This window comes from Dermochelys coriacea, chromosome 3 (genome assembly GCF_009764565.3).
Source record: "Dermochelys coriacea isolate rDerCor1 chromosome 3, rDerCor1.pri.v4, whole genome shotgun sequence".
Lineage (NCBI taxonomy): Eukaryota > Metazoa > Chordata > Testudines > Dermochelyidae > Dermochelys > Dermochelys coriacea.
The window spans coordinates 155,894,635-155,911,090 of record NC_050070.1 but is presented as its reverse complement, the minus strand read 5'-3'; the positions used below and the strand labels follow the sequence as shown (position 1 = coordinate 155,911,090).

The window sequence follows — 16,456 nt, the reverse complement described above, 5'->3', positions numbered from 1 at the left end:
AATCTCGCCCACTCAGTCCTGCGATAAACCTCCCACCTATGTCTGAGCCACTGATGTCCTCAAATCATGGTTTAAAGACTTCAAGGTGCAGAGAATCCTCCAGCAAGTGACCCGTGCTCCATGTTACAGAGGAAGGCGAAAAACCCCCAGGGCCTCTTCCAATCTGCCCTGAAGGAAAATTCCTTCTCGACCCCAAATATGGCGATCAGCTGAACCCTGAGTATATGGGCAAGGTTCACCAGCCAGATACCCAGGAAAGAATTCTCTGTAGTAACTCAGATCCCACCCCATCTAACATCCCATCACAGGCCATTGGGCCTATTTACCATGAATATTTAAAGATCAATTAATTGCCAAAATCATATTATCCCATCATACCATCTCCTCCATAAACTTATCAAGTTTAATCTTAAAGCCAGATAGGTCTTTTGCCCCCAGTGCTTGCCTTGGAAGGCTATTCCAAAACTTCAATCCTCTGATGGTTAGAAACCTTCGTCTAATTTCAAGTCTAAACTTCCCTATGACCAGTTTATATCCATTTGTTCTTGTGTCCACATTGGTACTGAGCTTAAATAATTCCTCTCCCTCTCCGGTATTTATCCCTCTGATATATTTATAGAGAGCAATCATATCTCCCCTCAACCTTCTTTTGCTTAGACTAAACAAGCCAAGCTCCTTGAGTCTCCTTTCATAAAACAAGTTTTCCCTTTATAGTTTGTATATCTGTGGGGAGAAGACGAGGAGCTGAAATGTATTAGCCCCAGTAGGGAGTTTGGGGTTCCAGGCAGTGGTTTGTAAATGTATTATGCAAAAATGCCATTGATTTAGACAACTTTTTCCATTCTGTTGCAGTGAAGACCTTATTTAATCCTGCTCCAGCTCATGCTGAACTAGATCCACAATTTTACACCCATGCTGACATCTTCTGTTGCAACGAAAGTGAGGTAATGGCCAGCTGTCATGTTAGAGAACAGTGACGTGGACAGGGAAACTTAAAAGGGACTCCGTCTCCAGCAGTACATCATAGGGGGAATCAAGCCATGTTCCTGAGACTTCTCTCTCAAACACTGGGGAGGCAGCAGGCTTGGCCCCAAGTCCAGTGAGGAAGGAGGAATACTTCGCTTCGCTGTTGAATAACCCTTCTAGAAAGCACTTGAAGTAGAATTAATAGGCTCCCAAGAGAATTGAGGCCAGCTCTTCTTGGCCATAAGGTGGGTTACCAAGAGGGGAGTGGATGAGTGAACACAAGATCCATAAATGAAACACTCTCTTAAAATGTGTTTTGCTCTAAATGGTACATATTAAAATAGATCCTCACTCCCAGCCTTGTCTTCCCTCTGTGTGAGTAATGGGAATGTCATTAGATATAGCATTGTGATGCTCTTAACCTGCCTTGCCAGAGATGGTGTTTGTGTGTGTGCTGCAGCTGAGAGGGTACAAGCAGCTCCGTATGTCCTTACCTGTTAGTTACCTTTTCAGTGCACATAGAAGAGGGACTTTTATGGGCTGCTGCTGCCAGTGTACAACAGGGGAGCCCTCTGTTTTTCCAGTTTGTCAATTTCCAAGATTTTCTCTCTTCTCCCCATCCCTTTTCTCTGCCATTGTTAGGATAATATTTATCCAAAAACAAATGATCGCATGTGTCACAGGAAACAAGCTGGCCTGAGTGTCCCACAAGGCTCTTGTTTGAATTTGCTGCTGTATATTATTGTTACTGTTGCTATGGTTTTCTCCCTTATTTATCAGACGTGTGAGGAGCAACAAGCAAGTAAAAGCCATACCTTGAATATGATTGTAAGAGATCCCTGGTGAACATGACATAGGGTTTAGGGGAAACCATGACTCAGCTTGCTGTGGGATCACCATCCCGACGTCCCTGGCTGAAGGTTGTACATCAAGACTCAGCCTCTTCTGAAATTTCTGCTAAAACCAATCCCATGTTGGCCCATAAGACATCAGTGGACAAGTTCTAAATGACCCAAATGGGCATCAAAATTGTGTCAGCAGTACCCATTTTGATGCAGGTCTATTTAACTTAGCCCCCACCACAGCATTTCGACATCTGCAAAGTAGTCAGCCCTTTCCTGCAAGGTCAGTCATTGTGGCTCATCAAGAGTCTCGGGGCTGATTTTCTAGCTCAACTGGCAGTGACATCTCTTGTGGCTCGGACAAATCTAACAGCCATCACAACTCAGCTACATGAGATGACAGAGAACGTTCAGAGCCAGCCTCTAATCATTCCTTTCCAGGCGATTTGCAGGGTAGACACTTGGAGTTTTCTGAAAGCTTTATTGCCTGGCTCTCCCTAAGGCCATTAATCCAAGCGTTGCCTAACTGTGCTACAGAACCTATTTTGGAGCTGAAAGCAGCCAAACTCTCCCACTCCTCTAGTTCACTTCAGGGTTTTTTTTTTCCTGGTTGTCACTGTTTACTTGTTTGGCTGTGGGATTTTATCCCCTACTTGTTAAATACAAAAACTTACTTCTTTATTACTGTTCTATCCCTGATATTTTTTCTCACTGCTACTTCCAACATGAATGTTGCCATATCCTCTATGTTACAATTTATTGCTACAACTTCAGCTTTCACAGAGACATCCCTTGAGATTTTTAGTCTGCTAAAGTAGGGATATATTATTACCACCACTTGGAGAAAAGAAAATTACTTCCTTTCTGAGAAGAAATACAGGTGTATAATTATAATAGATCCCCACTCGCTCACGCACATTACCTGCAGAGTTGGAAATTCAGTTTGCATTATTTTTGCTTTCTACTGTTTGCTTAAAAAAAGAACTACCAGTTGGAGACAGTAGAGATCACACTATCCCCTCAGCAAGTATAGGCACAAAACTTTTGCTGGTCAGGAGGTTTATTCATTTTAAAATACTAATTTTATGGAAGTTCCTGCCTGTGATGTTCTGGAGCGCAGACCCAAGAGTGACGCCCTGTTAAAGCACTTTCTGAGAATGAGAATTACAGGTAGATAGTTTTCTTTGCAGCTTAATATTTATAACAGTAACCTTTTGCACTTTACAATGAAATCCATTTCATTACTAGAAGTATAGTAATCATCTATATCTTCCTTCATCCCATCCATGCATGCTGATTTGTCATTGTTAGAATGTCTTTTCAGGGATGAGCTTCTGTCAGAGTTTTCTTCTTTTGTTAAGAAAACAGAAGCAGTCGAAGCATTTGTTTTTCTCATGTCAGAAATTTAAAAGATATTTTATATCAGTATGTTTTTATTTAGCAATTTTTATATATTCATGTTCCATATGTTTTCAGTTTCCTGTTATGACTTCCTTAAATTTCAAATCACTGTAATATATGCATTTGAGGATTTTGGTAGGTAGATTTATGTACATATATCTCTACCAGGACCATCAATCATGTACGAAAATGTCATGTAATGGCAATATATACCAATTACATATTTCACAGCTTTCGTGTTGTAATTGGGAGAGACAGTGGTGCAAATTATCTCAGTTACATTAATATAAATCTGTTGGCTTCAGTGGAGTTACTACAGATTTTCACTGATGTAATAAAAAAAAAAGGGGGCTCAATAGTTCCTTTCTGAAACCTCTGTTTGAAGATAACACTAATGAGAAATGCTTAGCTTCAGTGCAAATCCCACTTCAGCCAGTGCCAGCATAGTATCTCTCTCTCTCTCTCTCTCTCTCTCTCTTTTTTTATTTTCTGTACGGTATATATAGTATCACATATATTGTGTTACATTCAAAAGAACTAGGTTAAAAGAATGTTAATGTTGCAAAATTGAGTTCTCAAAAGTTAGAAAATGCCTGAATTTAGGTTGCCAGTGCAATATTAGTTTGACCCTCATGTGCATGTGCATTGTGATATAGTCTAATGACAAGATTATGTACTAGTTTTTTTTACAGGGCCTCTGCCTCATTCAGTGAACAATTCATATGTCATCATTTGGCAGACTATCAGGCAGAGTCTGGCAGCAACATTGTATTAGGCTTCAAACCGAAATAAGAGTTTATAAAGTGATTGTGCTGTCCAATTTGTTGTGTGAGTGCAAAACCTGGACCTACTACAGGCATCACATCAAGCTTCTAGATAAGTTCCATTTACAACATCTGTGTGCCATACTCCACATCAAATGGCAGGATAAAGTTAGCAATAACGAGATTCTGGAACACAGCCACTCTACGAGGATTGCTCATCACATCGCAGTTACATTGGGCTGGTCATGAACTGAGGATAGATGACACCAGAATGCCAAAGCAGTTGCTGTATGGTGAACTTAGAGAGGGTAACTGCACACAAGGCGACCAGAAGAAACACTTCAAGGACACACTGAATCATAACTTGAAGCAATGCAACATTGACGTTGACAGCTGGGAGTTGTCAGCAACAGACAGATCACTCTGGCAAGCAGCAGTCAGTGATAGAGTTAGTTCGAGATTAATTACCATATGGCTCTTGAGGCACAAAGGCTGAGTTGTAAACAGCATTAGATTCCACCGGCATAGACTGTAATCCCTTCCTCGGTATCGAACTACATATGCACTCAATGTGGAAAGGACTGCCACCCGCAAATTGGACTTTTTAGCCACAATTGTACTCACAAGAGATAATACCATCATCAATGTTATCTTCGATCATAAAGGACAACAACAGCAAAGTTATTCGATAGTTCTTTTTATCCTCCTCATTTGATATGTGGCATTGAAATGCTAGAGATTCTCAAAGAAATTGTTGTTAAAAAATAATAATCATAATCATAATAACAGGGAAAAACTGTTTGCCTTTGTTTACAGAAACAGCTGAACCATTTTAGCTGAAATTTCCCCAAAAATTCAACGTGAGGTAGACACTGGCATGGAAAATTTCAGCCCAAATGGTTAAAGTTTGACAAAGTTATAAGTAACTTTTTAGTAATTTAAATAAGTAATTTAGAATGGGAAGTATCTGGCAACATTAAGTATAGGTGTCACTACAAGTTCCACCTATAATATAGCAATAACAGTTTAATATGTATGAATCCCACTAAAGAGAGAATAGAAAACAAACTCTTTATCCCATAGTCCTTAACTATTATGTTTCTTTATTTTTCTTCTCATCTTGGATGTACACATTTTGGCAACCTACAAATCTCCTGTTGTTTCTTGTATATATCTTAGGTATGTCATCCATTTTCTTTCAAAATCATACTACTTGTCCTCCATTCAACTCAGTTTTGACCCCACCTGCCTCTCCATCTACTGCCATATCTCTGTTCTCCCCTTCCTCACCAAGCTTATGGGATGTGCCACCTACAATTGCTGTCTTAAGTTCCAATCTTCCAGCTCCATTCTTGACCCCATTCAAGCCAGTTTCCACCCTCTCCACTCCACTGAAACTGCTTTCACTAAATCTTGAATGACCTTTGTCTGGCTAAATCCCATGGCTGGTATTTCACTCCTTCAGGGGCTCTGATCCTTGATTGGAGTTTCTATGGGCTACTATAATACAAATAATTAATAACTTTAATAAAGCTGCCTTTACTATGTCTGTAACAAACTGCTTCGCAGATGGAGTATCCTTGTCTTTCTAGTGTGTAAGGTTAATTCTCTTAGCAATTAACAGATGTACAGAGATCCAGTTCAACTGTTTCCGGGATATTCTATTTAACATGGACACATCTGCGGAGGTACATGTTCAAAGCCAAATTAAGTTTTTGTGTATATATATATATATATATATATATATATATATATATATATATATATATATATATACAATACAAAATATATATATATATATATTTTCAACTATTTATGACACAACTTGCCAAGATTTCCTTAATGTTGGTACTTATCAACATATGTCTACAGGTGCTAAAGTTTTCTAGGTATATTAATAGGAAGCTATTAACCTCATGTCAGTATACATAGGAGTATGGTATCAGCAGAAATGATGAAACAGCCAATTAGATTATGGCATCCAGCATTCAGTGGTAAGAGCCATACTATAATTCATATTGTTACATAACTAAAGAAAAAACATATCTCAGGATTGTCTGAGAACAGTCATGTGATAGAGTCAGGAATGTTCTATTGTTTACCTTTTCATAGGTCAGCAGTCTTGACTGTGAAGTCTTTCAGCCTCTTCCCTCACAAAATATCAAAGGCATGGAGGTGTGAGGTGTAGTTGCAAACTTTACCACGTGATATCATATCCCAAACATGTGTGTATCTAATATAATTTCACACCTTAATGTCTGTCATTCATTAAACACTTTAGATATTAAGGCTTCTGCATACCGGCTATGGTATAACAGCATATCTTGTTCCTTATGGAAGTATGAGCTGGAAAGAAGCAAACAAAGTTATGCTATCAGTGGAACATCTACCATTAGTTTGTCTAGAAGGGTTTTCACAAGCTGTTCTTTTTACTCGTTTGCTTCAGTAATAAATATTTTTTACATCTGACAGTTCTTTCTATGTGGTTTATGAACAAAATGCTCAAAACAAATCTTGCAAGGTTATCAGTTCTTTCTTTGCTTAGCTTGTATTTTAGTTTTTTCCCCTCTTCTTTTCCCAGAAAGATCAAGCTTGTTGAAACTGGTTTGTTAATTCTCTGTACACCAGATGTAACATAACTTAATCCCTGAGGTTTCTGCAGGAATGTGCTAGCTCTCCATTCTCCTAATTCTTCTAATGAAAGAAATACAGAATAAATGTATCAAGTTTCATCTTAGTGAAAACAAGAGAGACATTTTCTAACATTTCATCTTTTTCAATGTTGAGAAGACTGACATGTACAAGTTGACTTCCTCAAGGGCAGTGACCATCTCTTTGTGATATGTTAGTACAATGTGTAGCACAATGAGGCTCTGGCCTCTAAGTGCTACCACAATACAAATAATAAAAACAATCACACGAGCTATGTGCGTGTATTGCTGCCTCGCCTTGAAGGATAGGTAGCAATACATCCCATGAATCTGAGATTCAAGTCTGACCCTAAATATACTTAGAGTCATCTGGTTCTGGAGAGGGGATATTGAAAAGTTTTTCAGAAGAAGAAAAGTTGCTTAAATGTTGGGGCAAAGGTCCGATTCATGATTCATATGAGTTGTAATCCCAGCTCTGCCTGTGACTTGTGCAGTCTTAGGTGAGTCTCTTAATCTGTCTGGCCCTTGCTTTCCCTATCTGTGAAATAAGTAGAATAATAATGACCTAGCTATCAGAGGTCAAGCAAAAGATTAATTAGTTAATATTTGCTGAGCACTGTGAAATGCCTGGGTGAAAGGCACTATATAAATATAAAAAACAACAGTTTACATAAGAGAGAGACCTACCATAAACAACCTGTCATGAAAAAATCATGAAAAACATTATACAGTTATATTATCACATTGATTTCTCCATATTATTTGTGTTAGTGAAAGCTAAATAGTTTCTGAAGGAATAATTAATGTCTGGAATCAAGAGTTTATTCATTATCACTGATAATTTATCAGAGTCAATTATGCAGTATATTCAGATTATGGCAATATGTCTGTCATTGGTTGGGAATCAAAATAGTGCTTTATAATATGGAGATTTAGTCAATAAGGAGAAGTTTTACTAAGCAATAGATAATAGATATTATATCAGATACATAAAGCAATAATCTGTCCCACATTCTTAACACCCTTTTGAGCTTTGCATGGTCTGGCATTTGCAGAGTTAATATATTGGGAAATTACTGTTGCTGCATTATTGATAGAGGGTGTGGGCATTTCACAATATAGTTACGTTTGAATTCCAACCTCATTCTAAAACCACTTTATCAGTTGTTTATAACTTTTGGAATGACATTTTTCCATATTTAGTCTTTAAACGAAATATGTGATTCTTTGGACAGTGTTGCGGGTGCAGAAAGGAGAAAGAGCTTTAAGCTCAAGCAAGTCAGCCTTTTTTGAATTATTCTAGCCTGAGAAGTGTTTTCCCCCCATATATTCTGATTAGAAATTTGGTAATTTGAAACAATTAAAAGCTACAAATAGCTAACTTGATTTGTGGCCGGCTTTTACAATCTTTCACTCATGAGCAGAATCTCAGTGACTTCAGTGGGATTACTCATCTGTAAGAATTCACACAATCAAGACTTTGTGATGTAGTTCTCAATACAATTTAAGGTTCAAGTCAAGTTTGAAACGAATTGGTTCAGCAGGTTTCAAATGAGGAATATTTTAAAATTGACACGTATCTTGAACTGGGACAATCTTAAGAACTGCAGATCATATCCTCAGCTGGTGTAACTCAGCACAGTTCCATTATTTTATTGCAACAGCACCTCAGAAGCCTAGTCATGAACTCAGTAGTCCATTGTACTAGGCGCTGTACAAACACAGAACAAAAAGATCCCTTCCCCAAAGAGTTTACACTCCTTGTTACTACAGCAATTTACACCAGCTGACGATCTGGCCCTGGAAATTTCAGATGAGCCAGAGAGACCCCAAAATCTGGCATGATTCGGAAGGCTTGACTAAGTGTGACTGGCTTATGGAGGCATCAAGCCAAATAGCTCCTGATCAATTAAATTACAAGATCCACAATTTGAATAGTTGAAATGTATCTTCCCCTTTCAAAACAAAACAAATCAAGACAATTCCATGCCTCAAACACTATATTTAATATAATGTTATGTTTGGGGTACCAAGCACTTGGGTGTCAAAAAAAAACAAACAAAAACCCAACAAATGTAAAACTGAACACTCAGCCTTAATTTTGCTTCTTTTTGTTTATGACTTAAAATATGGTCTGTCTTTAAATATATATTTGTCAAATAATGACCTATATAATCTAATGCTGTATAATTACATAAACTTGTGCTTACATAGTTAAGCGCTCAAAAGACAGAAAATGAAAAGTGAGGTTGAATATAGCCTTTTGTAACATGATCACACACTGTTTCTCAGATTATATTATCTTTTTCTACAAGTTAGCATCTATGCTGCAGCTTGTATATGCTTTTTTATAATGGATGCAGTACATTCACAAAGGTCACAATGATATTCTTAAAAAGAACAGGAGTACTTGTGGCACCTTAGAGACTAACAAATTTATTTGAGCATAAGCTTTTGTGAGCTACAGCTCACTTCATCAGTTGCATCCACTGCATGCATCCGATGAAGTGAGCTGTAGCTCATGAAAGCTTATGCTCAAATAAATTTGTTAGTCTCTAAGGTGCCACAAGTACTCCGTTTCTTTTTGCAGGTACAGACTAACACGGCTGCTACTCTGAAACCAATGATATTCTTATTATCTATGAATGTTATATTTGTATTCTCTTTAAAGTATATATTTCAACACTATAGTAGAAAACTAAATTAGATAGAAATACATAATGTGCTTTATATAGTTGACATTAAAATAAATACTGCAAAATAAAGTGTGTTTATCATAAAAATTGTATGTAGCCTTAATTTTGATTTTGAATTATTTTCATTGAATTATAAATTGCACTATGTAACAAATATAAAGACCATATTTTAAGGCATAAGAACAAGGGAGCAGAGTTTGGGTTGAGCAGCCAACCTTAACTCTGCTTTTTTCCTGGTGTTTGAGTCTCGGCTCTTCAATCTTACTGTTCCATTAACCCTCATATTTGGAATAAAATAGTAGCTTCATGATCTAAGTGTTTGTGTTGAACTTAGTTTATTGACAGTTTTGAGGGACTTACCCTTATATAATCAGAGAAAAGTAGACTCCTTTATATAGAGAGAGAGTTCAATCAAAAGCTATTAAAAAGTCCATCTTGGGCGTTTTGTATTGTTATTGTACAGTGTTTTTTGTTTGTTTTGGTTTTTTTAAGACAACCATTAGTTATTTCCTTCAATTGTAGCACAGTATTTTTTTAAATGAGATTTTATTGGTGGGAGGAAATTTATAACCCAGCACAGCAGATTTATATTTAACATCAGTTGACATTTACTGTAAAATTTTAACTATTGGCACAAAGTATCAGTCTGGTTTCTGCCACTTCTATGGGAAAATGGCTCCTAGCTTGTTCCAGTGTGTTCTAGTTTCACCATCCTGCTGGAGATGAGTTACATCTCTGTGCTAACAAACAGCTGGAGTGCTATGTTCATACATATGTAGCAGCAAAGCTATCTGCTTAAGAATCTCTTAAGAAATATTTTTTGTATGGACGTAATCAACAAAGCGGATGCAGTGGAAGAATTTTGTTAAATCAAAAAAACACCAATCACAAAACAATGGAGCAAATCCTGCTCTTTTTACTCAGGCAAAAGTCTGCTCGACTTAGGTGCCAGAAGATGGCTACAACATAAAAACCTAAGCAGACAGAATGGGAGCTTTGCTTTAGAAATGACTGCATCAATTTTCGCTTTGCTTTGATTTCTATAGAGCCAACCTCAAGATTTTTTGGACACTGTAAAATTTAAAATGACCATTTTTCATACAAACTGAAGTAATGTATTCATGTTATTCATGATCTTAGGAAATCCCCATAGTTAAATCACTGGGCAAACAGCAGCAAAAATGAATAATAATCAGCCCAATTAAACCCAAATCAAACTGACTGTCTCCCTATCCAAATCAAACCCACTCCTTTCCCAAAGGCTTGAAAAAATAGCTTGCCTGGAAAGTTAACAAATCTGGCCTTTGTGGCGGAGCAAATTCCAAAGTCACTTAGGCCATGTCTGCACTTACAAGCTTACAGTGGCACAGTTGTTGTTATGATTGTATTTATTTTTATTGCAGTGGCACCTACAATGTGCAAAGCACTGTGCACACAAAGGAAAACATAGTCCCTGTTCCAAAGATCTTATAATCTACACAAGCAATATACAAAGGACTTTGTTGATACAATGAAAATACACTTTAATAAAAAATAATTATCCACTATCCCTAACTTCCCGCTCTACCCAACTATTATTGGCTGGCTAGTTTCCTGCAAGTGTCAGAGAAGAGGCATAGTTGCCAAGTTTTGTGAAGTACTATGTGACATTTTATGCTGATTTTTAATTAGCTTATTTTCAGATAATTTGAATTTTAGCTTTAAAATATTGTATGGATTAAATTTATTTAAATATTCTCCATTTCTAGAGGGCCTTGAGCAGTATGGTGACATTAATCCACCAAACAGAAACCATGCTAAGTGTAGTAATCTTCTCCTCAATCTAAAATGTATTACATTCTTGTCCCACGGGATAGCTTCTAAACATGGCCAAAAAAACACCTTGAACTGTGAGAATTTGTTACCAAACCTTGCCACCCCCACTTATAAAATATGCTTATCTGAAAATATTTACAGAATCAAATCCTGCTAGCATAAAGTCAAACCCCCATTGAAATCAGTGGGTGATTTGCTTGAGTAAGGGCTTCAGGATTTGATCCTAAGCATATGTACAAAATAAACCCCATTAAGAATCTCATTAACTCATTGTAAACTCTCTGGGGCAGCATATCAGGGTTTATAGGCCTCTTAAGGCCAGAGCGGGAGGTCTTGGGTGGCAGGCTACCCTGCTCAGGAGTTGGGGGGCAGACAGAGAACCAGGGAACAACAGTGACAGACACTGAGAGACAGGGTTGAAGTGTTCCACTGACTTCAGTGGGAGCTGGATTGCACTCAGATCTACTTCCACAGCCTTTGTATTAATCCTAATTTTATTCATAGAAAGTTTTCAAAGTCTATTATTACTGTATTTTTAGTAATGACTCATGGCCTTGATCAGGGATCAGAGCCCATTATGCTAAGGGCTGTGTAGCCCTGACTTACAAACACAGTCCTTGCCTCAAAAAGTAAATGATCTTGATTTATGAGAAGATGCAACAGATGGATGAAACAAACAGATGGGAGAAGGAGTTAAGAGTGATGAGCAGGAGGTAACAAACAAGTTACTTATGGAAAGCGGTGGCCACACATCACCACCTGCCCAGCCGTAGTCAGCTGGGTATTACAGCGGAAGTGAGTTATGGAGGGATTTGAAGAAGGATAATGTAATATAGCGTGCATGAAGGGATATTAAATTGTAGAAGACACACACCAAGGTTTGAGAGTATTTCAGTACATTGCATGGGAGTGGGGGAAATGATTTCAAGATGGTCCTGCAATAAAAACATGGCTTGTTTGATTGTGTGTGTATGTGTGCACACGCATGTGTTTATTTATAGTTAAATTTTATATCAACTCTACACCAAAGAGCTCTCATCCAAACCTGTGTGTTTCTGTCTATCTGTCTGTATTACATGCATGATTACACTGAAATGCATATACCATCATCATAAGCCACAGACATACACATAACAGGACAAATTCACCGCAGGTTCAGTAATTCGACCTAGTCAGTTGTTTGAAAAAATCCTTCAGTAAACACAACTCTGAATATTGTTAGGAAAGATAAAGTATTTGGTTCACCTAGTTAAATTGAAAAGAATTAAATGTTCTTTTAAAGTTCAACCATTTTCTGATAAATTAGTGCTATCTGGTTCTGATTTTGATTTGTTTGGATTATTTTTCAGGCAGAAATTTTAACAGGCATCCCAGTGGGCAGCCCTGAAGATGCTGGGAAGGTGGGACTTGTGCTATTAGAAAGAGGCTGCAAACGAGTAATTGTTACTCTGGGAGCAGAAGGCTGTGTGATGATATCAGTGGATGAGCCTATTCCAAAGCATGTTCCTGCTGGGAAGGTCAGGGCTGTGGACACTACGGTATGTTTTTGAGATTTAACTGTCTTGCCTTGGAAAAGACTACTTAAGCACTAAAGCAAAGCAGTGAGTAATCAACCAAATCCCTGGGCACTAGCGCAAAGGCTAATTTATAATGTGAAACTGATATGTTGCTTCCAGCCTGTTATATATCAAATGCCCGTTCACTCAAGTTTTATAGGCTGTGCTGTAGATATACTAAAGTTATTGTATACACTGATGATATCTTCATTTTCCTTTGTCACTGGGGTTGGTACATTTCTCTCTCTCTTTCTCTCTTCCTCACTCCATTACGGATGAGGCTCGCAGCATCAGCAGCCTTATAGTTGTCACCTTTGCACGGTCATGTAATTAATCATCTCCAGAACTGAAATGACCCTGCAGTTAGTGGAATAGGAGAAAGGAGAGACCCAAGGATTCTTCCCTTCACATAATGCATGAGGGTCTCTTCCTGCACAAATCTGAACTGCTCCCACAAAGTCCCTTAGTTAGTCCAGCATAAGTTGCACCAGGTGCTCAACTTCTATAGAACACAAAAAAGGCAGAAATAATATGTTGAGACCAATCGTTTTATGATAGGTAAGGATTAAAAGGTCAGTGACCAGGTATGCTTTATAACTTTTAGGGTATTTCCCCCCCCTTCCTACTCAAAATGAAATGTAGAATACCGTACCTTAACAGAACATTAGGACTGCTTATTGAACCACAAATGAAAAGCAACAGTTAAAAGTTCTCATAGCCACATTGTGTATACTAGGACATTTTGTGCTCAGTTACATCTGATATAAATCCAAACTATATCTATTGATGTTACTGTGAGTGGAATTTGCCTCACTGTATGTACTAACTATATGTTTAACTGATGGATGTAATAGAATACTATTACATATGTTCTGCCACAATAATCCATTATAGAAACATTTGGAGATTTGACTATCTGGTGCCTCGCATATCTGAACTGTATTAATAATAAGATCTAGTTTTTATATAGTGGTTTTATCAGTAGATTTCAAAGTGCTTTACAAAGGAGGTAAATATCATCCCCATTTTAGATGGGGAAACTGAGGCATGGAGCAGTGAAGTGACTTAGCCAGGGTCATTCAGCAGGCCAGTGGCAGAGCTGGGAATAAAATCCACTTCACTCAGAGCAGGGGATCATTATGACCAGATTTCCATTGTGATTTATTGATACTATTGTATGTCAGATTCTTCTCCCTCTCCCCCTGGCTAAGAAGTCACCTGAAGCTAACACTAATGATTGGAATATCCTGAGGTTTTTATGATGACTCAAATCATTATTCTTATTGGAGACAACATTGTGTTGCAGATAAGCCATAGATCAGGAATTAAGAGATGACTGACGTTCTATTCCTGACTGTGCCATTGAGTTTCTGTATGATCTTGGGCAAATCATTTAATCTTTCCATGCCCCAGGTCCTGTTGTAACAGTGTCTTTTCACAACACAGCACACAAAAGTGAAGAAGAAATGTGTGAATTCCCTCTTCAAAAGAAGCCCCAAATTACTGTCAGATCAGCTAATATTTGATATCTAAAGTGATTTGCTGCTGGTGGGATAATATAGCAATACTAAAACCACACACTGTGGCTGAGAAGTGCCTTTTATCTTGCTTGGCAGTTCAGAACATCATGACTTGACTATATTAACTGTGGAACCTCTAGTTCAGATAAAGTGTTGGTGGCCCTGTGTTTTAAGTGCCACAATACTGCCAACCCCAAGTGTTCAAAAATAATGACATAAGCTTAAAATCATGAGACTTTTGAAAAAAACCCACCTGTTAATTTATTTTTATTTGCCTTTTGGTGTCTGAGCCTTTAGTAGGGTACACTCAAGTCACATTTGCAAGCTTTACTCTGCAGCCATGAGAGCTAGAAAAAAAATTAAATGAAAGCTAACATTCTAATGCAATATCTTGATTCCAGCAAATGGGGCTTTAAGCAGCACACCAAATATTGCGAGATTCCTGATAAAATCACGAGAACTGGCAACGCTGGTACCAGACCAGGTTCTATAAGCCTGCTGTGACCTCTAAGTGTGGGCAGCTGCCTGGAGCTGTATCTACAGTTACGCTGCCATCATTATTGAACTGCCACCAGTTCAGCACCTCCAGTGGTAGCAATGATGAAAATTTTTGGCAATTTTTGTGTAGGCCCAGACAAAACATGTGTGGAGCTTAACAGAGCTTTCCCAGTGGTATGGACAGGTCTCCCCACCCCATTAGCAAATCTCATCAGACACGCAAAGGACCAAGCAGACCATAGAATCTGAACACTCCTCTCAGTCCTAGAAATGGTCTCTCTAGATCAGGACTGAAGCCAATCTGCAGAACAATGGGAAAAGCTTGCACCCCTGCCATACCAGCAGTGTGAATGAATAGGCATATCAGCCTTCAGGCCTGAGAATCTGACATTTTTCACCCACACTTTATAAAGAAAAAAATAACTCTGTGGAATTTCTTTGTCCCTAATTACCTAAGTGAGGGCTTTACTAATGTATCTGATGCATCTTATGATTGCTAGCAGATTTTGCCGTAGGCAGTATAATATATCTAGTGCACCAATAGTGATTTAGAAGGAAGTTTTGCAAGACAGAGTGTTGTAAGACCCAAATGTCTCTTTCTCCTGTTACCGTGACATACTGTAACAAATCTCTACTGGAATGAATTGGCTTTCTTTTCAGTTTACTTGTTCTTGCTAACTTTGAATATAGTTGAATTTCAGGAACACTGTATTAGGTAACCATCCAAAAGTAATATCCAGTTTTTGTGATTTGAGAAGAAAATAAAAATATATACAGCCAAGCCATTTAATATTAGCTACTGAGCACACACACTAAGGGATTTTAGTTCAGGTGTTCTCAAGTGAGATTAATTTATGAAATAACATAATACGCTCCAGAGGATCAATTATGTCTATTTAAAACTACATTTATGGATTCTCCTTACTTATTTTTAGAGGAAGCTATTTTTCACCTTACTTGAAATGACATTGAATACACAGCACTATATTGAAACACCTTTAAAAGATCATGATCTTCCATTTATATAGCATTTTTTTATTCAGATGGGCACCAGAACACTTCATAAAAGTTACTAAAATTATACAGACCTTTACATAGAAATAGATAACACATAATGTGTATTGTGTGTATATCTACATTATGTCTCATACTGCCAACTACTGAAATGCAGCCCATCTGAAGTAGCACTATGTAACAGTGTAAAACAAGAACTGACAAGTATCAGGCCAAATCTAGAAGTGATGTAAATGGAATGTATCATTATGTTGAGCAACAATATAATGTACTTTTGAAAGCTAGACTGACTGTGGTTATGATGATAGCCGCTGCCAGTCCTGGTGGTAGGAACGTAAAAAGTTGTCCAAGCAGGAAAGTTAGGGTGGCACAAATGGGCCACAACTTCATCTGCACTGGGGAGTGTATGGATTCAGTGCAGCCTCTGCTGGTGTATAGCAACAGCAACAAAAAAGTCTCCCACTCTATCTTTCCATTTTATCTTTTTAAACCCTCTTTTTATTATCTCCCCCACAGTAATCCTGCCTTTTCCTCTTTTATGCCCATCCACTAAAGTGTAATTTACAGAACCATTTGCATCACCTCATTATATTCCATTGAGACCGCCAAGGTATATAGGTCAGGAGGATATAATTATCCAAGTTGGAATATGGCCAGAACTGGGACTTCCTCTTTGTGAAAAGTATCACAGTATCTTTTAGGGCTGCATTTTTAGTAACCTCTGTTTGACCTA

At 37.8% G+C, this 16,456-nt stretch overlaps 1 protein-coding gene across 4 annotated transcripts in view; it reads left to right on the top strand.

Moving 5' to 3' along the window:
* Nucleotides 1-16,456, top strand: part of RBKS (ribokinase) — a 105,651-nt gene that overhangs the window by 69,100 nt on the left and 20,095 nt on the right. For all 4 annotated transcript variants that reach the window (XM_043511634.1, XM_043511633.1, XM_038396240.2 and 1 more), the window contains 2 exons: nucleotides 853-944; nucleotides 12,485-12,673. In XM_043511634.1, the coding sequence (XP_043367569.1) occupies nucleotides 853-944; nucleotides 12,485-12,673 (281 nt within the window). The remainder of the gene's footprint in view (nucleotides 1-852; nucleotides 945-12,484; nucleotides 12,674-16,456) is intronic.